Source organism: Engystomops pustulosus, chromosome 2 (assembly GCF_040894005.1).
Source record: "Engystomops pustulosus chromosome 2, aEngPut4.maternal, whole genome shotgun sequence".
NCBI lineage: Eukaryota > Metazoa > Chordata > Amphibia > Anura > Leptodactylidae > Engystomops > Engystomops pustulosus.
Window position 1 is genome coordinate 7308944 of NC_092412.1, and position 24839 is coordinate 7333782.

Sequence of the window (24839 nt, forward strand, 5' to 3'; positions counted from 1 at the left end):
GTCTTGATCCCACAGAAGGAGACTCTGCCACTGAGACTGATAAAGTCTGATGGACTATGTGATGATGATAATATTTGTGATGCCTTAATTTCTGAAGTTAAACCAGAAAAGTGTAATGTTGTGCATAATCTGCCTCTAACCTGTGATTATAGTGTTAACTGTGATTATATGACACTACCTGTAACATGTGACAATTCTGCAATGCCGATAACATCTGATAGCGTTACAATGTCTGTTCAGAATTATGCAGAGTGTGAACTAGGTGCAGCCCTAGATACTGAGAGAGTTAGCTCAGAAGTGCCCCTAGAGGTTGTGAGTTGTAATGACACAGGTAGCGAGCCTGAGATGTGTAATGTAGCTAATGGCAGTTCAGATAGGGATACCGCCATAGCAAGGGCAGGTGAAGATAATGAGTTCCTGATTGTTAGTGGTTTCCCTTCAGCCCAGAGTTACACAAACAGTGAGTGTGAACAGAGCCCTAGAGAAGCAGCTACTCGCTCAGAACCTGCAGGAGGTGAGGATAGCCTGTGTCAGTCACCTGTGGAGGAGTCTCACATCAGTGTTCAGGAAATGTCAGGGGGAGACCAGACATCTGATACACCTGAGGCTTCTGAGGAGATTGAGGTACTGAGTTCGTGTGTGAACAAGGCCAGAAGAAGCATCAATAAACTGAAGCGTCATGTGAATACTGGTTTGCGGAATAACTGGTATAAATGCTACAATTGTCACGTGTCTTATAGAAGAAAAGATGACCTAAAGAGACATATATTACAGAAACATGAGTTGAAGATTGATATCTCGTACTGTCCTTTCTGTGATACAGTGTTTGCAAAGAAAAGTGAATGGGAGGTTCACATGTGTACGTGTTCGGGGAACAAAAGAAAGTGCCAAAATGGTGATGCCGACCTCCAGGTGTGTTCTGTCGTGATGTGGCACCAGAAGTGTCCTAGGAAGGAGACCAAGCGTAAACCAGACCCCTGTACACCTGCTGATGAACCGCAGAATACGCATGATGGCGTGCTGACTGAAATTGTGTGTGAACAGGGTGGAAGCGCCACTCTTAATCATACACCTACGGATGAGGGGACCCCAGATCCCCAGAAGGTGGTGGAACATGTGATGCACCAGCCCTTTGGTAGTTCTGCCTGCAGTGTGGTGAGTGCAGTCTACAACTCTGTGAGGGAAGGTCGCCCATGCATCCGCAGTGATCGTGATGTTGCTGAGAAGGAGGAGAAGCCCTTGACTGACGTTACAGTGACTGGATCAAGGCCTCTCATAGGCATTCTGGAGCCACCGGTTGCCACAAGTAATGACTTTGCTTGCAAAGGTTTGGGGAAACAGGAGCCCAACCTGGCTTTTCTTCAGCAGCCAACTGGAAAAGCCGTATTGAAGACAAATACAGTGACTGGTGCCCGAGACACTATTACAGGTGCGATGTCCGGTATAGTGGGCTGGGAAGCTGGTGCAGGACAAGGCGGTGTGGGTGTGACTAAGTCTGTAGTCTCAACCGTGATGGCCACCCAAGTGGGATCGCTTATAACCAGTAGCCTGAATACAGTTTTGGGAAAATCCGAAGAATGGGTTAATGGTTACCCCCCGAAGACAGGTGAAGAGCTGTCTCAGCCTGCTGAACCTGTGGAGAAGGTTGAAGTGGCGCCAAGTCTACAACAAAGGGACCAGCCGAGTTGCTGTGTACGTGTGGAAGCTCTGTCGTCTCGTCTCTGTCATAGTGCATGCCAGCATTCTCTGGGCAAGTGGAGGAATACCCAGATGGGCCCTACAGAGACTCCAGCACAGCTGCACCCAACGGTAGATCTGCCTGATCATCTGAAGAGCGAAAGTGAAGATGGTCTGGATGGTGAGAAGTGCCTTGAAGATATATCGGGTGATGACTGCAGTGGATGTGAGGAGACGGTGTCTGATATGTCAACAGAGCCCTCGAAATTCCCACACAGGAAAGACTCGGTGAAGACTGAGGTGTTGGCCAGCAAGGCGTATGAAGGACTGACCGAGGAAGAGGTTAGCCAGGAACCTAGTGCAAGCCATGAAGAGCTTAAGGCTGCCATTGTGGAAAGTCCATGCCAGGACTTGGGTCCGAAGTCCGAAGTGTTAGCTGGAAGTGATGAGGATGATGCTGATGTTGAGATGAGTTTCACCTACACCGAGAGCGGAGGTTGTTACCTCAGAGGTAGCAAGCGCACAGCTTTGCAGACATGTGACCAGAAGCTCACCAATGTGAATCGTGCCCTGGTTCTGAACGGTAATGCCCCCTTCAATGACAAAGAAGGTGCCGAAGCTGAAGACTGGAAAACGGGCAAACCCGTGCGTGTCGTGTGCAATGCTAAGGGGAATAAGCACAGTGCATATGCCTCAGTGGATGGTAACCGGTGTGACAGCATCCACAAGGTGATGAAGAGATGGGGCCTAACCATGCCAAGCCCTGAGGGGTATGTGGAGTCTCCAGTAAAATGCAAGAGAAAGAGGAGAAGAAAATCTATCATTGTTAATAGAGACATGATTGAAGATGATCAGTTGTCTGAAGGAAGAGATGCTGGGACTAATTTTGAGCTGTGTGTGTCTCCTGCAGTTAAGGGAAAAAGCTGTCATTTTCCAGATATAGAAGATGTAGTAGATAGTAGGGTCTCTGCAGTGCTTTTAGGAACCGTAGGGATTAGACCCCAATATAGGAGCTTTGACCCCGGAGGGAGAATTAAGCTTATTGATCAGGCCTACGGCCTTGATCACAGGGGGAGGATATGTGGCAGGGTGGCTGCCACTATAGAAGCTTTTGGGCATAAAATGTGCATTTTGCCTTTTGAAAAGCTGAGTAGAAGACAGACCTGGAAAAGTTGGGTCTGTCTAATTAAGTTGATTAGTTTTCAGCTGGAGGGGCTGCACTAATACATGGGGCAGACTTCACACTGGGCTCCACCCTGGGGAAGAGACAGGCTACGGCAAAGGCCTGTGGAGCGGTGGCAGTGAACTGTTGCTGTGTTTTTGGGGTGGCTGGCAGTAGGCCAGCACCTGGTGAAGTAGGGAACCTCGATGTTTAGTTAGTGCCGGAGAGGCTTAGGTATTATTTTATGTTTTGAGTTTGTGTACTGCCAAATAAAGCTGGCTGAGGCCAGTTTTAACCTTACTCACATTGTGTGTATTCCCTGTGTGTGCTGGTCGTCTGCTTAGGAGACGACGATCCCCGGAGCTAATCCCTTACAACAGTGACTGATACATTGTCTATATGTGATGATGAGATGATGGAGGAGGTGACCTCACACCTGCTCTGTCCTCTATAATCAGGAAGGTCTCCTCTTACCTGGTGATGTGAGGGGCTGGTGGTCCTCCATCATGATGTCCTTGTACTGGTCCTTGTGTCCTTCTATATACTCCCACTCCTCCATGGAGAAATAGACAGTGACGTCCTGACACCTTATAGGAACCTGACACCCACAATGACACAGTCATCACCCAGACCCCTCCCTTGTGTTATTGTACAATGTCCCAGCATTCCCGGCAGCGCTCACCTCTCCGCTCAGCAGCTCAGTGATCCTGGAGGTAAGTTCTAGGATCTTCTGCTCATGTATCAGTGAATGAGGTGGAGGCTCGGTGATGGGGCTCTGGGTCCATCCTCCTGACACACGGGGGGTCACACACTCACCAGACGACTTCTTCACTACTGTGTAATCCTGTGTATGGGGAGACACTGATCACTACATAGATCCTAAGAATCCTTCACCTCTCCAGTCATTTCCCGCTGTTATTCCTAGAGATAAGAGCCGTGTCCTGGGAGACTCTCACCTCTCCGGTTATCAAGGAGATCATCTCCAGGGTGAGCTCCAGGATCCTGGCCGCCATCCACTCCTTGTGCTTGTCAATCTCCAATGGGTGCTTGATAGAAAGGATCATCGTCTTTTGAAATAAAATTTGGTTATTTAAGTTTAGTACATGTGGAAACTGTGGGAGAATGAGATGTGAGAAGGATTGAGATGCTGGTGCGCTGGTGAGGTTATGGTTTTTCCCTGCTTCCATTTGCCATTTGGACTGGTTCTAGTACAAAGTTAGAATTGCATCTGTCTACACTGTCCTACCACTTGTCATACTTAATCCTCAAAGAGATGACAGTCCAAAATTGTATTAAGAAGTTGTCTTCAGATGCTGGTCTTATTAAAGAACATGGCCAGTATGCATTGTGAGATATGAAACTGTATCCTGGGAAACCTGCTCCGGATAAGAGGAAGATCTTCTCATAGAGGCCGAGAGAAGTCACCGGATATTCAGCCGCTTCCTATAATATCAGATAATAATATCAGATAATAATGTGCTGTGTACTGCGCTTGTCTCGTCTTCTCTTTTACGGTCATTTCTATCACCTCCTTCACTTGTCCAAACCTGGCTACTAACCATATCGTCAAAGGCACCCTGAATGAGATGGCACCGCTCTCTATCCAAAATCTTCAACACATATGCCGGTAATCTTGGCACATGGACTAGTCAGTGCTCCAGGACCAGTGTGAAGAAGATCGCGCTCCTCTGAAGGCTTTTAACACTTCAAATGTATACTCAGAAGTCATAACTCTGCTCTTCAGGCCTTTTTACCAAATCTAATTTCTCTCTAAGAAGACTCTTTGATACTCTTCACTCCTTACTATCTCCCAAATAGAAGCAACCAGCCATAGACCTTTCAGTGTTAGACCTGGCCGCCTATTTTTAAAACAAAATTGACTGTATCTGTCTGCATCTACCGACCAATCTCTAATCTCCCTTTCATCTCCAATCTCTCTATAACCCGCTGTCAGTGTCGGGATTCCTCAGGGCTCGGTCCTAGGTCCTCTTCTCTTCTCCCTCTATAATGCCACCATCGGACAGACCATCAGCAGATTTGGTTTCCAGTATCATCTTCATGCTGATTATACCCAGCTATATACTTCTACATGTAACATCACCCCTGCCTTACTGCAGAACACCAGTGACCGTCTCTCTGCTGTCTCTACCATCACGTCCTCTCTCTTCTTGAAACTTAATCTTTTTAAGACTGAACTTTTGTCTTTCCAAAATTTATTAACCAACCCCACCCTGACCTCTCCATTCCCATCAGTGGTATCACCTTGTACCAGCCCCTCCTGTGTCCCCCATTACTATTGTCTCATCTGCCAATGTTATTTCTCTGTTATGATCTTATTGGTATATGTTTTCCATGATCTATAAAGTGTTGCAGAATATGATGGCGCTGAATAAAGATTTATTATTATACATACCAGTGCCCCCTCTCCCGGTCACCTCCACCGATCACTTACCTCTTCTCTCCTCAGTGCAGTACACTCTCTACCATCCTTGTATTCTCGAGTCATGTGACTAGTATCAGGGTGTACAATGGAGAGGTGGTGGACGAAGGACCTGTGATGATGTCACAGGTCATGTGATCAGTGTAGGCGGGGCGCTGATGATGATGATGAGGAGGAGGAGGCTCTTCCGTCATGGAGAGCGATGAAGAGGAGGGATGAGCCTCTGCCCTCAGGGTCTCTATAACCTTCTCCCCTGGGATATCTTCCCCGTCACCTCCTTCGAGAATCTACCACAGTCATGTCCAACCTTTTGAGTTTGATGTGTCAAAATTTGTAAACTCGGGTGGTGTCACTTTTAGAAAACTTCATAATTTTGTGATATTTGTAGGTTCTCCTCCCTGGCAGTGGGGTGAGATTTCGGTAGCTGCTATGAGATAATGGCCGGGGTGTGAGGAGCACAGGGCCTGAGAGGACTCTCCCCCTGCAATCCCCGGAATGCAATATCATACAGGCAGTCCTTGGGATACATACAAGATGGGTTCTGTAGGTTTGTTCTTAAGTTGAATTTGTATGTAAGTCGGAACTGTATATTTTATCATTGTAACCCCAGACAAATTATTTTTTTTGGTCTCTGTGACAATTGGATTTTAAAAATAATGAATTGTCATCAGAACCAGGAGTAACAATAAATCTTCATTGCAGACACCTGTGATAACTGTTACAGCTGATTATTGTAGCCGGGGGCTAAAGTACATTAAATTACCAACATCCAGATGTCCATTTGTAACTAGTGGTCGTCTGTAAGTCAGGTACCCCCTGTACTGGGGCCTCACATAAGGGGATTCGATAAAGCAGACCTCAGGTGTGCCCTATTAACGGGCTCACCAACACTGCGTGCACACCTCCAGCGCAGAAAATAAAAATGTAACTATACTAAGTTGTGGCACTGATATAGGATCCCACCATGTGATGAACACGACATGTGCTGATAAAATACAATAACAAAGCAAGTCAGAAAATCAATTGTCATATGAGGTGGAGCGTAAAATCTATAATCCGATACATTTATACCAATTGGTGTAAAATCTCATTTGCTGATATAATATCTACGTGAAATCCGTATAAGAGATTGTTAGTTAATTGCGTTACAAGTAGAGTCTGTTTCCAATATATGTTCAACCTTGTATGTGGTATATATAACAAGATATCTCACCGTCTGTGAACTTGATCATAGATAGAAGCTCACACGTGTCTTGTAATTGCTGAGCTACACCATATGTGGGGAGCGGCGATTTCACAGCAAATGCGCCTAGCTCTCTGCTGTTGTGCCACAAGACGGAGGAGACCAAGTGCCGCTGGAGAAGACCAGATGAAATTAAATCCCTGGAATGGACCTTAGTCCATCCCTCTGCCAGGACAACTGTGGGAAAGTTCTCATGATCCCAGTCCGCAAATAAGTTTAATTCCAGTGTGACCGCATTTGGGCAGTAACACTGGGCCCATGGCCCCCCAAACAACCCACCAAAATTTTCTACTGAGAAAGTCCATCACCTTTGAAATCCTTGTACATCTTTAAATCTTGAAGGTCCTTCAAAGGTACTGAAATTGCAGATTGAAAGCAGGCAAAAGCGAAGCGGCCTCCATTCCCCAAGGATCTGGTTCTAGTACCAGATGTAGGAAGTGAGTCCAGACTTGTAGGGGCTATAATACTCCTACAGCCCCGGGCCGTCGTACTCTGCCCCTGGGTAAGGTGGCCACTGTACATGACTTTCAGATGCTGTGAGCTTGCTGCGTGTCATAGGTTCGACATCACTCATCTACTGGTCACTTGTAGACCACTGTGGATTGTCCTAGCAATGGTTGTGTCTTCCAGGTTAGTGCACGTCTTACCTGAGGCCTCACTGATCTACATCCCTGCACATGAACAGACATTGGGTGCGTTTTTTGTGGCTCTATCTCAGCTCATGTCACAGCTTGACCTTCGCGTATGAACTAGAGATACATTCCCTTTGCCACCTTGGCTGCACCATGTTTAGCAGAAAACAGTGGAAGCTCTGACTCACAGAGAGTTCTCAACCCCTTAATCACCACCACGTGTGATGCCATTGAATTAACCCCTGCTGTACAGAGCAGAGCTCTCTACTTTCCACTAATGGGACATCTCCTATCCCTATGTGTGCAGGTACCGACAATATATCCCATCCACTTGCCCCTGGCTGCTTTATTTCCCCACCACAAACCTATATGGGGCAGATTTATCAAGTGTCTGAAAGTCAGAATATTTCTAGTTGCCCATGGCAACCAATCACAGCTCAGCTTTCATTTTACCAGTGCTCATGAATATTCTAAAGGGGAGCTGTGATTGGTTGCCATGGGCAACTAGAAATATTCTGACTTTCAGACACTTGATAAATCTACCCCTATGTGTTTATAATGCCCCACCACAGACCTCTGCAACATCCCCCACCGGGGCCTAGCCTTTTTCTTGGGGCCTGGAGGCAGCCGGGCCCAGAATACCGGAGTGGCTGGAGTTTGCGGCCTAGGCACGCTGTGGTCACGGTGCTTGGTATAGGGACCAGAGGGCTGTCCTACAGCCTGGCAGGTCTCCAGAGGCTGTGGTAATGATACTCCCGGGGGCAACCTCTTAGTGTCAGTAATATATGTCCCTGGGTAATGGATGGGGAGCCCGTGGTGTTACAGCCGTGTCCAGGGATCAGACAGAGGCAACGTTGTGGAAAGATAACTCACAGTTCTTTATTAGAACAACTGCAGGCAACGGGCCAAAACGATCTCAGAACAGACGTCGGATTGTTGGAGATTCCGGATTACTTGAGTGGTCATGGAGAGTGTCCTCAGGGATAGATTCCGGAAGTAACTACAGGCTGGGATGAAGCTGTGTCCAGATGGATGCTGCAGCTTGCCCTGGGATTAGCTGTGGTGCACCGACACTGTCTCTGGTCACTCAGTGTGTGTTCTGGAAGATGAGCTCTCTAGGAGAGCTGAGGCCCAGGAGGCCTGTGGTCAGAGCATGTGCTCTAAGGTCTCTCTGGTAAGAGAGTTTGCTGGAAAGAGAACTTGCCCCTTCCAGTCCAGGGGTTTTGTTAACTCCTGGTCAGGTGGTGGCTCACTCCAATCACACTCCAGTTTACATAAAGGAATACAATTGGTTGTCATATCACACATCTCTTAACCCTTGCCTGTACAGGCAGTATCTACAGCTGCTGCCTAACAATGACTGTATTCTCCCTGAGGCGAGTTGCGCAGGCTCACCTGCTGGGGAGATACAGATGGAGGGCCTTATTCGCAATACCCCTCTGCTTATACATTGGCAGGGGTGTTGCACCTCTATGTGTGTATAATCTCCCATCACAGGCCTCTAAGCAGGGCATAACTAGGAGAGCTTGGGCCCCATAGCAGATTTCATCTCTGTGGAGCTCAATGAGATCACCGAGCGCGGCCCTCAGCTCCATTACTCTCATGGGGCGACAAGGGGTCCGACTGAGATGAATGGGATCCCATCGGACCCCTAGTTTTCGTGATCTGTGGGGTATCGTCAGCAAGTTAGGCCCTATCCTGTGGATAGCGGACGGGGTAAGTAAATGTGCCCCGCTATACATACTGAATGTGTTTAATGCAAATTGTGAATTTCTGAATCCTTTTAAGAATTTTTTTAGGACTCTATGGATGAATTTTTGTGTGTGAATTGGTTCTAGGAATTGGAGCATTTTCGGATTTATTACGTTATTCATTTTAGCTCAGTTTGAACATTCATACCGTTTTATTAAAGGACATTTAAAGGACCGCCCTCAGGTACCTGCTCGTTACATCTTCCAGGGGTTGGAAATGGTTTTTGATAAGCTAGAACTTTCATATTCATCTAATAAATCACTTTATAACATTATGTAAATGAGCCTCAGGTGCTCCAGGGGAGGTCACTGGAGAGTTTCCGCCGGCTCATTAAAGGAAACCTACCATCACAGATTTATCTTCTAAGGTAGATCCGGTGACATGTTACTGTAATGTTGTGTAGCCTCATGCTTTTTGTAATAAAACTCTTTGTGCCCCACCGCATGCGCAGTAGGTCCGGCTCCGGAGGCCGCAAATAGGCACGCTCATAGCTGCGCAGCCTCATCTGAGAAGCCGAACTCCTGGATGGGATAGGGGGAATCGAAAGAGGCTACTGGGGCGTGGCCGTACCTCCTGCTCGACTACTCCACGTCCCAGCAACCTCGAAAGAAAATTTGCATATACATTAGATTAAAGTTTTATTAAGTTCTGGAGCACAAAAAGTTTTATTACAGAAAACATTAGGCTACAATACATTACAGTAACCTGCTACCGGGTGAACCTTAGTAGGTAGATTCGTGATGGTAGGTTTCCTTTTAGTAGGCTCGCCCCCAAGTTCCTGGCTCAACAAAGGGCAGTCTATCATCTGTATGTCTGATGCAGGTGGCCTGCAATGATCCTTTAGTTAATGTGGATGAGGTTTTCTTGCAAGGTTGACCGCAGTTACATGAGTTTTAATTTTTTAAGATAAAGTTTTTGTAATTTGAAAAGATGGAGGCAACGGGAAGTTATATTTATTTATATTATATAATTTTAAAAAAATGTATAGCCCCCCCACCCCCACAAGCTTATTTACATCACATCTTATTAAAAATATTAAGAACATTTAAGCATAAAGAAGCTAAACTAAGAATGTTTTTGTTCTGTGTTCCATAAAATTTTATTTAGAATTTAAAATAAACCTCTGACAATGAATCAATAAGATTTGGTGTCTCCTCCTTATTAGAGACGAGCAGACGGCAGCTTTGGCCAACCTGGATATGATGCTCGATGAGCTTCAGAGCAGCCAATCAGGAGTTGTACGACCTTAGCAACTAGGCATGGCTATGATTGGCCAGGTGGACACCTTGAGGACACACCTAGCCAATCACAGCCCTGCCTAGTTTCTATGGGTGTACAGCCGCCTGATTGGCTGCTCTGAAGCCCTTCAAGCAAGATATCTGGATTAGGCAGAGCTGTCGAACCTAAAGTTTGGGTCTTCTGATCTCTATGCTTTATGAGATGTTGATGTTTCGAAGGACTTGATTTCTGTCTAGACATTTCCCACGTTCCATGAAATTGGCTTCTCCCCTGTGTGAGTTTGTTCATGTTTTAGAAGACGACTTTTCCTGCCAAAAGATTTTCCGCATTCAGAACATGAAAATGGCTTCCCGCTCGTGTGAGTTTTTTCATGATCGACAAGATTTGATTTCCGGGTAAAACATTTCCCACATTCGGGACATGAAAATGGCTTCTCCCCGCTGTGAGTCACCTGATGTCTCTCCAGGTGGATCTTCTGTATAAAACGTTTCCCGCATTCAGAACATGAAAACGACTTCTCCCCCGTGTGGGTTTTCACGTGCTTCACAAGGTGTGGTCTTTGCCCAAAACATTTGCCACATTCGGTGCATAAATACGGCTTCTCCCCCGTGTGAATTTTCTTATGTCTATAAAAACTGGATCTTTGTTTAAAAGATTTCCCACACTCTAAACACGTAAATATCTTCTCCCCCGTGTGAATAGTCTGATGACCCAGAAGATCTGATTTCTGGATAAAACCTTTCCCACATTCTGAACATGAAAATGGCTTCTCCCCCGTGTGAGTTCTTACATGATTCACAAGACCTGACCGAAAAATGAAGCATTTGCCACACTCCACACATGAGAATGGCTTCTCCCCTTGGTGACGCCTCTGGTGAACGAGAAAAACTGATTTCTTGTTAAAAGATTGTCCACATTCTGAACACGAGAATGGCTTCTCCCCTGTGTGAATTCTCTGATGTATAACAAGATCTGACTTCTTTATAAAAGATTTCCCACATTCTGGACACGAAAATCTCTTCTCCCCTGTGTGAATTCTCTGGTGTATAACAAGATCTGATTTTTCTCTAAAACATTTCCCACATTCTGGACATGAGAATGGCTTCTCCCCTGTGTGAGTTCTCTGATGCATAGCTAGAGCCGATTTATAGGGAAAACTCTTCCCGCATTCAGAACATGGCAATAATTTCTGCAGTTTTTGTTCAGATATTTTTTTGCCGACTCGCGATTGGTTATCTTCGTGAGATGAGGAAAACGGAAGAGATTGATGGAAGCCATTCATCCGGACTTCACCTGGAAAAAAAAAAAACATGCCAAACAATTGATATGCATTCGAAAACCAAGACTTGTATCACTGAAGAACCAAGAGATCAGAGCTGGACGGGGAGGATATGCAGGAAATCACCGGGATAAGTACAAGATCTAACTGTTATCAGGCGGGTGTGTCCTTAGTTACCTCCACCTTCTGCTGGTATCACTGAGGACGTGTGATACCAGTGGCTTGTACAGCACTTTTGTACCTGCTGATGTTTACATTTCTTCCATTTTTGGGACCATTTGACCTTTTGATCACTTTTTGTTCAAATTTATATGCGTTTTGAAATGGCGAAAAAGTGGGGATATGGACATTTGGGCGATATGGTCCATTACCGGAGTCACTGCCTTTGATAACTGTTTTTAAATATTAGAGCTTGCTGACGGTACTAGGGTGAGCAAACTTCCATGACCTCAAATTTGTGCTTTGATCTCCTTTTCGATTTGAACCAATTTATTTCAGGTTGTATTCTCAGGAGTCCTCTGTACCCTCTGGACTGTACAACTCATGATGTGCATGACCTTTAAAGGACATCACTAGATCAAGTATTGTAAACCAAGCACACTGACACACTGGTGTGCACCCCCGCTGGCAGGATCTGCTCTTCTTATAGTTTCTTATGCCCTGGTTTTTACAAAAAATGTTTTTAAAATTATGCAAATGGTAAAATAGGAGTGCATGGAGCCCCTCAAGCTAATTTGCATATTTTTTTTTCTTAAAAGGGCATAAGAAGCTAAATGAACAGCAGATCCTGCCAGAGGTGGCGCACACCAGTATGTCGGTGTGCTTGGTTTACAATACTTGATCTGGTCATAGATGTCCTTTAAACATGATGAAGACTCAGGAGACACCCGAACGTGTTGGGCCTTTAGTAGTAGCATTCTGGCTTCATATTCTAGTATGTGAAAAAAACTGCTAATAAATTTTGATATTAAAAGGGACAGCAAGAAGGCAGCACAAGTAGATCAAGTTAGGGGTGTAACTTGAGGGGGTGCAGAAGGTGTGGTCGCAACTGAGTTGGGATGTTGGGACCAAGATGATGATGATGTTAAAGTCATCCAGTCAATGTCATCTTCTTACCTGGTGATGTGAGGGGCTGGTGGTCCTCCATCATGATGTCCTTGTACTGGTCCTTGTGTCCTTCTATATACTCCCACTCCTCCATGGAGAAATAGACAGCGACGTCCTGACACCTTATAGGAACCTGACACCCACAATGACACAGTCATCACCCAGACCCCTCCCTTGTGTTATTGTACAATGTCCCAGCATTCCCGGCAGCGCTCACCTCTCCGCTCAGCAGCTCAGTGATCCTGGAGGTAAGTTCTAGGATCTTCTGCTCATGTATCAGTGAATGAGGTGGAGGCTCGGTGATGGGGCTCTGGGTCCATCCTCCTGACACACGGGGGGTCACACACTCACCAGACGACTTCTTCACTACTGTGTAATCCTGTGTATGGGGAGACACTGATCACTACATAGATCCTAAGAATCCTTCACCTCTCCAGTCATTTCCCGCTGTTATTCCTAGAGATAAGAGCCGTGTCCTGGGAGACTCTCACCTCTCCGGTTATCAAGGAGATCATCTCCAGGGTGAGCTCCAGGATCCTGGCCGCCATCTGCTCTCTGTCCTTCTCCCGGATCCCTGGTGGATCATTGATGGAAAGGATCATCATCTTCTGAAAAAAACATTCGCTGTAAGAGTTTAGTACATAAAGAACCTGTGGAGGGATGAGATGGTTCGGTCACCTGGTGAGGTTATAGCTTTGTCCTGCTTTCACTCCTGAGGATTTCGCTAGGGTCAGAAAAAAGTGAAGATGGCAGCACTGCCTGGGAAGGTCACTGGGGTCATTGCATATAATAGCTATGGACATCTCTGGGGGGACTGTCTCCCTTGAACTCTGCTTCTCCCCCCGTAGTTTAATAATAAAACTGCCTCAAAGTTATCTACCTGTCTCCAATCTGGTAGAGACACAACAATGGGGCTCATCTACTAAGGGTCCGAATCGTGCATTTTCGTCGGGCTTCCCGAATTTTTCCGATTTGCACCGAATTGCCCAGGGATTTTGGTGCACGTGATCAGATTGTGGCGCATCGGCACCGGCTTTCACGCGTGGCCCTCGGAAAACCCGACGGATTTGGAAAAACTGCAGAATTTTAAAATATATTTGTGTCGCAAGATCAAGCACTCACATACACCGGGAAGAAGAAGGTGAACTCTCGCGGACCTCAGCGCAGCAGCAACCTCGGGCGCATGACCTTAGTGAATCCCAGCAGAACCCGAATCAGCATCGGTCAAGACGTCGCGGGATCGCGACTGGACTGGGTAAGTAAATCTGCCCCATTGTCTTCTACTCCGAGCTCCTGATCACCTCCCGTCTTCAGAACCTTCAGATCACGGCATCGTCCACATGCACAGATCTAGGAAGTTCATCTCCAGAGACTTCACCCCAATATCTGCTTTCAATATCCAGAGATTCCCCATGAATCGCTCCCCTCCACCTCGGATTCCTCACACGGGGACATCACCAGCTCTGGCACAAGGTTATCCTCACTTCACTATCCCCAGTATCCCATCCGATCCTATCACTGGAGATGGTTCATGGACAGATACAATGAGACCTCTCAAATATGACAATTCTAAATTATATTAAAGGACATCTATTACCAGAATACTGATGAGAGCGTCTTAATAAGGCTGCTTGTTCGGCCTGGAGGATTGGAGGGGGGGGGGGGCGTTTTTAAGATGTTGCCCTCCCCACTAGGAGAGACTTTTACAGAGTTCATATTTCATTAATAAAGAGGCAAGAAAACATCTTAAAAACAGTCCTCCCCCCGACACCTAATTAGGATACAATCACCAGTAACCTGGGTATAGATGTCCTTTAAGAAGTCTACTCAGGGGGGGGGGGATCCAACTGGTTCTCTGCGGCTCACACATTCTGCGCTGCGTTCCGGCTCCCTCCCCACATTGGACCTGTGCCCCCCCCCCTCTCTGTACTTTCCATACAGGAAGCTGATGTGATCGCATGCGTCTCCTCCGAGTCCGGGCCTCACAGGCGTCACTAGGCCTCTGACTCACAATGATGCCATAACTTCCTTTAATAGTAACAAAAGTTTTACATTTTTTGTTTTATTCAGGGGATAAAAGGCTTTTTTTTGTAATTGATAGTATGTATATATTTTTTTTAAATTAACTCAAAATTAACATCATTAATAAATTCCCTATTTAGTCGTTTTCATATATAATAAGTAGAGTCGGGGGTGAACGAGGTGACGCGGGCGAACGGGGCGACTAGGGCGAAGGTTTTCTGTAGTGAAGCCCGGGATTTCTATTCTATTATATTGGGAAGTGTTTATGTATCTTTTGGAACGTTTAGGAATATTTTTTGTGTGTGTTTTTACTTTCTATGTCCCCATGAGGTCATAAAAGACTCCTGGAGGACATTTTCATAGTGTTTGGGTTTCCCCTGTATCTATAAGAGCCCTGTGAGGGCTGATGGTGATCAGATGCAGCAGGTCCGATTAACCCCTCTAGACCCGGCGGTCACGTGACTATCGATACGGCGCCGGTTCTGCCCCTCACTACATTACACTACATTCACTACACTGTGAGGAGACGAGAAGGGAGAAGCCGTAATAAACCCTATCCCCCTCCTCGTTAGGGTCTCCGCTAGTCACAGGAGCAGAACCTGCGCCTAAAGTCATCGGGTGGTCCTGGTCCGGAACAGGTTCATACAAGTATATTGTAATTCTTTACTACACTTTGTCTCGTTTTTACGTGCGCGGCGATACTGACTCCTCACTACTAAAGGACAGAGACTTTGGCTGCACATCTGAACCCCGACCCCGGGGGCGAATAGAGGGAGGTCACACGTACAACGGGAGGTGCAAATATTCAGCCTCTTCATGTAACATCAGATAGAATTATAGAATAATAATAATAATCTGCAGCTCGTCTCCCCCTAATAATATCAGAGACAAGGAACCGACCCAATACTAGAAACCTGCAGAACCAGGAAGTGTCTGTAACCTCCCCCGCCCCTGCACTCCACATACCAGCCACATACTGTGTGGTATCTCCCGGTCACTTACCTCTGGTCACTTACCTCTTCTCTCCTCACACACGTCTCCTGCTCCCTAGCCACTAGTCATGTGACCCTGGAAGTGTGATGTCAGTGAAGGGGCGGAGCCTCCTGCTCACTAGCCACTAGTCATGTGACCCTGGAAGTGTGATGTCAGTGAAGGGATAGATAGTGGTGGATGAAGGACCTGTGATGATGTCATGATCACATGACCGGTGCAGTTTTAGAGCAGGACTAGGACCTGGGATGATGTCATGATCATGTGACCGATGCAGTGGAGGGCAGGACTAGGACCTGTGATGATGTCATGATCATGTGACCGGTGCAGTTTTAGAGCAGGACTAGGACCTGTGATGATGTCATGATCATGTGACTGGCGCAGTTGAGGGCAGGACTAGGACCTGTGATGATGTCAGGATCATGTGACCGGAGCAGTTTTAGAGCAGGACTAGGACCTGTGATGATGTCATGCTCATGTGACCGGCGCAGTTGAGGGCAGGACTAGGACCTGTGATGATGTCATGATCACGTGACCGGTGCAGTTTTAGAGCAGGACTAGGACCTGTGATGATGTCATGATCATGTGACCGGTGCAGTTTTAGAGCAGGACTAGGACCTGTGATGATGTCATGCTCATGTGACCGGCGCAGTTGAGGGCAGGACTAGGACCTGTGAGGATGTGATTTCCTTTTCTCGTTACCACACGTTCTGTGGTGGAGTTTCCTGTATTTGTGGAGATGGAGGTCGGCGTCACAGCCGGAGTATAATGAATGCGCCTGAGAGAATCACCGCTGTTTACTTTGATTGAAAAATTGCTTTATTATTAACCCCTTAACGACCAGGCCCTTTTCTGTTTTTGCGTTTGCATTTTTCACTTGCAGAGCCCCAATTTTTCAATCTAGAACTTTTTTATTCTCACACATAAAGAGCTGTGTGAGGGCTTGTTTTCTGCGTAACGAATGTCACTTCATAGAGATGATATTTATTATTCCCTGCCATGTACTGGGAAGCGGGAAAAAACTCCAAATCCACTCAAATTGGTGAAAAAACGCATTTGCGCCGTTTTCTTTCGGGTTGGATTTTACGGCTTTCACTGTGCGCCCCAAATGACGCGTCTGCTTTATTCTTTGGGTCGGTGCGATCACGGGGATAACATTTATATAGGTTTTAATTGTGTTTTCTTCCTAGACAATGTACAAAAATATAATTCTTCATTTTGCCTTCTTCTGGTGCTAATAACTTTTTAACACTTCGGTGCCCGGAGCTGTGGGTGATGTCATTTTTTTGGCAACTTTTGGTGACTTTATCAATCTTATCATTAGGAGTGTACGACCTTTTGATAACTTTCAATTAAAATTTTTATATTTTGCAAAATGCCCAAAAAATGGAGGCCAGGAGTCCCTCAGAGTCACTTGCACAGATGGCCCGCAGCATGCTGCTTTGCCTAACTAGTGACAGCCGAATAGTAAACATCCACCATAGGGATGACTTTTGGCTTTCCACCCTCTTGGACCATCGCTACCGTTCAAAAATGGCTGACTTTTTTCCAGCTGCTGAGAGAGAGGAACAACTGACATACTATAGAGAAATACTGTGCACACAGTTGGCTGCCGCCTATGTGTGCCATTGTCCATCCTCTGTTAGGTCTGACCGGCGGATTCCTGGCAGTCATCGCTCACGTACTACTGCCACGGCTGCTGTGGGGATCTGGGGGGGTAGGAGCAGTAGCAGTTCCATCAGCAGCAGCTTAAGTCCTTATTGAGCAACTTGCTTCACCACCTTTTGAGAAGGGTAGGAGCCACCAGCAGCAGGACATGGAGCAGACCCTGCACCAGCAGGTGTTGGCCTACTTGGACAGCACTCTACCACCTCAGGTAGAGGATCCCATGGACTACTGGGTAACCAAACTTGATGCGTGGCCGCAACTTGCGGAGTTTGCAGTAGAGAAGCTGTCCTTTCTGGCCAGTAGTGCGGCATCATAGCGGGTGTTCAGTGCGGCGGGGGCCATCGTTACCCCAAGGAGAACCCGCTTGTCCACCCGTAATGTGGAGAGACTGACCTTTGTCAAGGTGAATCAGGCTTGGATCGGCCAGGATTTCAACTCACCAATGCCTAATGCATCAGATTAGATCAGCCATGACGCCTCCTCCAAACGTTGAGAAATGAGTCTGGGTTCTAACTACCTGCCTCAGCCACTAATCTTTTCTTTTTTTTTTCAACTTACTTTTTATTAATAATTTTCCAAAACAAAGATGTTTGTATGCATCACGCAAAATCAATTATTACAGTATTACAGAAGTGGTATGAGCATATACCATATATCTATAAGAATAAGGAGGATGAGATCACGCAGGACCTCGGAACATAGCACAGAGAATAAAAGATAAAGCAAGTGACTTAGTTCCAGATGAGGCAATAAAGAACAGGGTCCAATGCAAGAAAAGTCCATAGTACATTCGTGATTCCATCGGATATAATACTTCCTGTAATACGGCTCTTAATTCAAAAAGATGAAGGGACCTAGGGTCCAAACATTAACATAATAAAGAAAAACAGAACAAAACGTAACCATGGATCTCTTGTCAAGTAAAGGGTAATGCCAAGAGTTAGGATCTAACACTTAAGATGTAGGCAGATACTAAGGAATTGTTGTACCTTTTCGTGATTTGACGCTGTCATGTGTTCCAACATGCGAATGTGCCTGATACGGGAGTAAAAATCTAGCCTAGAGGGTGGTGTGGGTTGTCTCCAGTTCAGGGAGATCAGGGTCTTGGCAGCGCATAAAATATGAAGGAGTCATTTTGTTTGTAATTTCCCCATGTCAGGGGGGGGTGGAAGCCCCAGCAAAAACATAGTCGGGTCAGCTGTCAGGTTCACCCCCAGGACCCCTTCTATTATGTCTCGGACCATCACCCAGAAAGGTTGTATCCTCGGATACTCCCAAAAAACATGGTACAAAGTGGCCCTTGGTGCATCGCATCTCCAACAGATATCTGGGATAGCAGGGTTCATTTTATGCAGAAGCGCAGGGGTATGGTACCAATGCATTAAAATTTTATACTGGTTCTCTTTATATATAGTGGACAGGGAACCCTTCGGAGCCTTATCCCATATCTTCTTCCATTCCGATAAAGTGAGCATCCTGCCCAACCAGTCCTCCCATTTGGTCATATATTTATGAGTATAAGAGTCCGGGTATGTCTGAGTCATAAGCAGAGTATATAAGTCTGAAATAAGTCCCTTGGAGGCAGAGCCTCTGAGGCATAAACGCTCGAACTCTGTGAGGTCTGGTACTGCTGGGGAATTCAGAACTGACAAGCTATATTGATAGATCTGTGGATATGTACTAGCCGCAGGGGCAAACTGATCAGACGCATTATTAAGGTCTGACAGCTTCAGGAGATTTCTGGTTGTTGGGTGTACTAGATCTTTAATTTGGAAGATTTGCATCGGCCTCCAGAAGCTTACAAATTCAGAATTTAGACTACTGGGTAGACCCGGTGTATAAAGAAATGGGGTTAGAGGGGACTGTAAAGTAGCCAGGGAGTACCGAATACGGCACCGCCGCCAGATCTCCCTAGTAAGAGCCATGGGGCGAAGGAGAGCGTGAGCAGGCATCTCAACAGGTGGTCCCCAGATCAATGCCGCTGGGTGAGTGGGGGCTAGCCAAAGCTTCTCTATTTCCGTCCATCTATTGAAGGCTGCTAGGGAAGTCCAGGATACCATATGTCTCAAGTGCGCAGCATAGTAGTATATTGTAATGTCAGGTAGTCCCAATCCCCCCTTTGTTTTGGGTGCCCTCAATACTGTCTTTGGAATCCTATGTCTTTTGGAGTTCCATACAAAATCTAAGAACATCGATTGGATGAGTCTCAGGGTTTTTACCGGGACTCTCACTGGTAATGTCTCAAACAGGTATAGGAATTTAGGGAGAACCGTCATTTTTATGGCTGCTACTCTCCCTAACAGAGAGATTCAATGAACGCCAGCTCTGTAGCTGCTTCCTCATGTCCTGGATCAAGGGAGGGAACTTTTCTTTATATAGTGAAGTATCGGATGAGTTGAGCCTAATCCCGAGATATTTTAAAGATGTCAAGCGCCAACTATAGCGAAAGTTATCTTCTAGGGACTTTTGCAAGTTGGAGAGTAAATTAATTGGTAACGCTTCAGATTTAGTCTGATTAATTTTATATCCCGAGATTGCACTATATTTTTCGATTGCGGCATGTAAATTTGGCAATGATATGAGAGGGTCGGTGAGTGTAAGGAGGACGTCATCGGCAAACAAAGCTATTTTAAATTGTTTGTCTCTTACTTTAATGCCCTTAATGTTCGGATTGTTACGAATATGTGTTGCTAAGGGTTCTATACTTAAAACATACAATAAAGGGGACAGCAGGCAACCCTGACGGGTTCCATTATTGATCACCAGGGGCTTTGAGTGAGCATGTGGTAACCGAATTTGCGCTGCGGGAGATGAATACAAGCTTGACAGGGCATTCAGAAATGGTCCACGGAAACCAAAATGGGTTAATGTCCTAAACATATAGTGCCAGTTTAAACGGTCAAATGCCTTTTCGGCATCTAGACTCAATAAAAGGGCCTCTGATTTATTTTTCTGTGCCAGGTCTGTCTATATCGGACAAACCCGACCTGGTCCTTGTGTACCAGCTGTGGGAGCCAGTCACTCCGCCTATTGGCAAGAAGCTTAGTGAAAATCTTGAGATCTGCGTTCAGCAGGCTGATGGGCCTATAGCTGGTGCATTCTGAGGGGCCCTTTCCTGGTTTAGGAATTACCGTGATGTGGGAGGTTAGCATCATGTGAGGGATTGTTTCCCCTTTATGAAATTTGTTAAACAGCTCCACCAAATGAGGCAAGAAAAGCGGCAGAAAGGTTTTGTAATAGAGGTAGGAGAAACCATCGGGGCCCGGGGCTTTATTTCCCGCTAGACCCTTTACGACCTCTACCACCTCCTCCGGAGTAATCGCTTTATTTAGCTGTCTGTGGATAATCTGGGAAGGGAGCATTGAGAAAGATATTGATCCAGTTTTGCCTCTCGTTCAGTGGATGAAGAAGGGAGCTTTGACGGTAAAGTATAGAGAGTGGAGTAGTATGAGTGAAACAGCTCGGCAATTTTTGTTGGGTGATGGTGTAGGGTGACATTTTTATCTTCTATATTATATGGTGTTTGGTTAGCTGATTTGCAAGCATAGTGTGTGCCCTGTTCCCAAATTCATAGAATCTGCGCTTAGAAAATTTAGCCATGCGTTCAACGCCCATTAAATCTAATTCCCTTATTCTAGAGCGGAGTACCAGGATTTTCCGGAGTAGGGGGTGTGTTGAAAACAAAAACCACATCTTCATATTGCTACATAATGGGACCGGGCATCAGGCCCTCCACCCTCAAACTACGGAATTGCTCCCAAACATAATCAATACCACAAAAAGAAAGTCACTCAATTCTCCAATATAAAATTGCATCGAATTTTTATTTAATTAACACATTAAAAGTTGATTACAATGGATGTTAAATGGAAGATATCCAATAAAATTGGTCTGAGTAAGCTGCCCACCTCACTAGCACAAAAAAGGGTACATTCACCAAGAACCAACACAGTCATTATTTTTACAGTAAATTCCAAAGTGCATATATCCCATGCAATGCACCTACTAATTAAGGTAATGAACATTGGTGAAAATGAAAGTAAAAGACCAGTGTCTTACCCATTGTGTGGTGTGGTAGGAACAGCTCTCAGACACCCCAACGCGCGTTTCGCCCACGCTTCCTCAGGGGGTACGAAACAGACGCTGTGGAGCCAGAATTTATATAATTACCTGACCGGATGGACAGAGCTGCGCATGCGCCTCGAACAGATCTCTGGCATGTCAGCATGCCCCACTTCCGGTGTCCGGGAGCCTGTGCGCACGCTCGGAGTCTGACAGCGCTATCGGACTTCCGGTCATGCGCGGTGCGCCCAAAGACAACGGGGGATGCCGGCCGGCCAAAGACGTCTACTGCGCATGCGCCAGTTCATCCGGGATGGTATCAACAAAGGGTAATGAAAAGCGGAAAGGAACAGAAAACACACAGGGCCTATTAGAAATTGCTAATAGTCAAAAAAGCCAAGTGGCGCTTTATATGCATATTTATCAGAGTAGAGCATATTGGAAGGTATAAGTTGCCCAAAGTGTAATCGCAAATATTGTGTTGCTTACGTTAAATATACTTTTTGTGACTCTATATATTTTTCGAAATAAGGTGCCCAACGTCCATCACTACTATACAAGTATATATAAAAGTGATCTCCAATATTACATAAAGTGCAAAAATTATGTAAAGTGCTAATAAGAAAGTGCTATGTGCAATTTTATAATCCTACAACCGCATATTGACAACATACAAACAAATATTAAAAGTGCATATTCCTGTATTGACTATTACCTTCCATCTCTTAACATTGTAAAGGCTATTCTATTTACAATAAAGTGCTACGTCTTACAAATATACAAATATACAGACGTAATATAGTCTCCTCCAACAGTAAACTCTTTACTAAACATACTACACATACTACACATATTCAGGCTTTTTTTCGCAATTTCTTATGTTTTATTCCACTATTTCCGTTCCACAATGTGTCAATATCTTCTATTCAGTCGTTACTCCTTCTCCCATATTATTCCATCCAGCTCCTCCCAGCATGTAATCTTTCTACTCAACAAAAGTTAGTTAAAAAACAAGAACGGATACAGACATTATTTCAGTTTATTCAACTCATAAAAATGGGGCTTAGCTCAGGGCTTGGTTAAGGCCTGCTGGGGACATGGTGCCAAGTTGCACAATCCACCTACACTCTTTTTGAGCTAGAATCCTTTTCAGGTTACCCCCTGTGACTCCACAGTGCACCACTTCTATACCTCTTACAAGAAATCCCTTCGGGTCACATCCATGGTGGTGGTAAAAATGGCGCGGAACTGGTGTTAATTCTCTTACATTGATCGCACTTTTCGCTTTCATAATGTCCCTTACGTGTTCCCTCACTCTTGTACCTAGATCTCTCGAGGTAAGTCCCACGTAAATGTTTGGGCACTCGCATAATATACGACCCCAGTGGTATTGCATGAGATATAATCCCTAATTTTGTATGTCCTACTTCCGTCCGCCGCATCAAAAGTATGGGCACGTTGTATATTTTGGCAGGATATGCATTTACCACATGGGAAGCTGCCTACCTTTTTTGTCCTCTGTCCAAAGGGGTATTCCATCTTGGGGACGTAATGGCTTTGCACCAATAGATCTTTTAGGTTTTTGCTTCTCCTTGCCGTTAGCAACGGTCTCTCTGTCAGCAATGTTTTTAATGTACCATCTGTTTTTAAAATAGAGCAGTGTTTACTAAGGATACCTCTCAAATCGTCCCATTGTTTATTATAGGTTGATATAAATCGGACATTGCGATCACTTTTTGTTTCCTTTTTTGAGGGGGTGTGTTGGTTGGGAAGCATAGTCCCTTTCCGCCTGATGTAATTGCCTTTTAAATTTAGAATAATTGAGAAGCCTGTCCTTCTTCAACATGGAAGCTAATGAAATCGCTTCCCCACGGAAGACTGTCTTATGGGCTTCCCATAGGATCGGTACTGAAGGTGCCGTTGGGGGGTTCTCTTTAAAGTAGTTAATCAGGACCGTTCGTACTGAGTCTCGGGAGGGTATGGACGTGAGAAGAGTGTCATTTAGGCGCCAGTGCGGATTTCTAGAAAAAGCATCTTCAAGCTGTACCTCAGCAGATACAGGGGCATGGTCTGACCATGTAATGTGTCCAATCGTAGCCTGTTGTGTAGCTTTGAGGATAGTTACCAAAGAAGTAGTCTATTCTAGAGTGGGTTCTATGAGGTTGTGAATAAAAAGTAAATTCTTTAGCCGCAGGGTTCTTCACTTGCCGTAAGTCATATAGAGAGTGCCTGCGTATGAATTGTCGAAAGCGTATCGCGAGTGATTTCACCCCTTGTGGTGGGGGGCACTCAGGGAGGGTCATACGGTCCATATTATCGGAAAAGATAGTGTTAAAGTCGCCCCCCATCAAGAGCACCTCAGTACGGGTCGACAGCAGTTTAGAAAGAATTCTAGAAATAAAGGCAATTTGGCGGTTGTTAGGGGCATATATATTGCATACAGTGACATTAAAATCATAAATGGTACCTCTAAGTATAATGAAGCGCCCTTGGGGATCAATTACGCTCTCAATTACTTGAAAGGGGCAATGGCTGGATATCAATATAGCAACTCCAGCTTTTTTCTTCGTGGGTGCATGCGCCATATAAGCTACTGGGAACCAATGCTTAGCAAATTGAAGGGATACTGTTGCTGTTAAATGTGTCTCTTGGAGAGAAACTATATCTGCCTTAGCCTGTCGAATTTCTTTAAGTGCCAGTCGTCGTTTAGTGTCAGAATTAAGGCCTTTCACATTTAGGGAAAAAAGTTTAACCATTCTCTATGTGATGGGGCCTCTGAGCTATGTAAATGAAATGAATACCACGTACCCTAATATTGTGGCGACGGCCTCTGTTGTCAAGGTCTTCTATATGTCGTTTTAGATCTCTGATAGTTGAGGCTTCGTCAGTCACTTGGTCCTGTAAGGCAGAAACCACTGAACGTGCCGCATTATGATCATCCTCTAACACATCCACTTTCTGCGCTGCTTGTAGGTCTTTGTGCACCGCTGCAATTTCTTGTCTGCATGCTTCTTTGACTTCATCGATCAGCTCCCTAAAGTCCTTTTTAGTAGGCATTTGCAAGGATATAAAGCAAGAGTGGGTCTTGGAGAGGGGGAGACATCTGGGGTAGAGAGGATAAATGTTGCGGAGACATCACTGGAATGCGGTAGGCACGGTGAGTGAGGGTGAGAGACTATAGAGTGTCCCCATGGTTGGGTCAGGCTATATCTTGCCTTATCAGTTGTGGGTTGTGAGGGGCCCTGCATCTCATCTTCCAGTGAAGGAAGGGGTGATGGTGGCAGTGAGGGCTGAGGCCCAGAGAACGCCCAGTCTGCTGCTGTCTCCCCTATGCTCTCCTCCATGAAGGCGGGGCCAGGTGTCGGGGGTGTGAGAGAGGGAGCTGGGGATGTTTGGGGACACGAGTCCCTTGTGGGCACAGCTGGGTTCCTGAGGGCAGTGAAGTCAGCCGACCCTCGGCTATTCCGGGTCCTATATTACGGGCCCCTGGGCCCTCCTCCTCTGGTGGCGTTATAGGGGGCTCTGTGAGGTGACCCTCCGGTCCCGGCGTGTGCCGCAGAGCCTCG

The 24839-nt window shown here is 45.8% G+C and overlaps 3 protein-coding genes across 3 annotated transcripts in view; 2 read left to right on the forward strand and 1 right to left on the reverse strand.

Annotated features, from left to right (window-relative positions):
- LOC140119779 (uncharacterized) overlaps positions 1 to 24839 on the forward strand; it is a 654457-nt gene that overhangs the window by 409026 nt on the left and 220592 nt on the right. The gene's annotated exons all lie outside the window — the stretch shown is intronic.
- LOC140119822 (uncharacterized) overlaps positions 1 to 24839 on the forward strand; it is a 661039-nt gene that overhangs the window by 328247 nt on the left and 307953 nt on the right. The gene's annotated exons all lie outside the window — the stretch shown is intronic.
- Positions 9380 to 24839, reverse strand: part of LOC140119734 (uncharacterized) — a 71074-nt gene continuing 55614 nt past the window's right edge. The window contains 4 exon segments of the mRNA XM_072139090.1: positions 9380 to 11438; positions 12541 to 12682; positions 20199 to 20558; positions 24082 to 24376. Coding sequence (XP_071995191.1) covers positions 10378 to 11438; positions 12541 to 12682; positions 20199 to 20558; positions 24082 to 24376 — 1858 coding nt within the window. The 3' untranslated portion in view covers positions 9380 to 10377.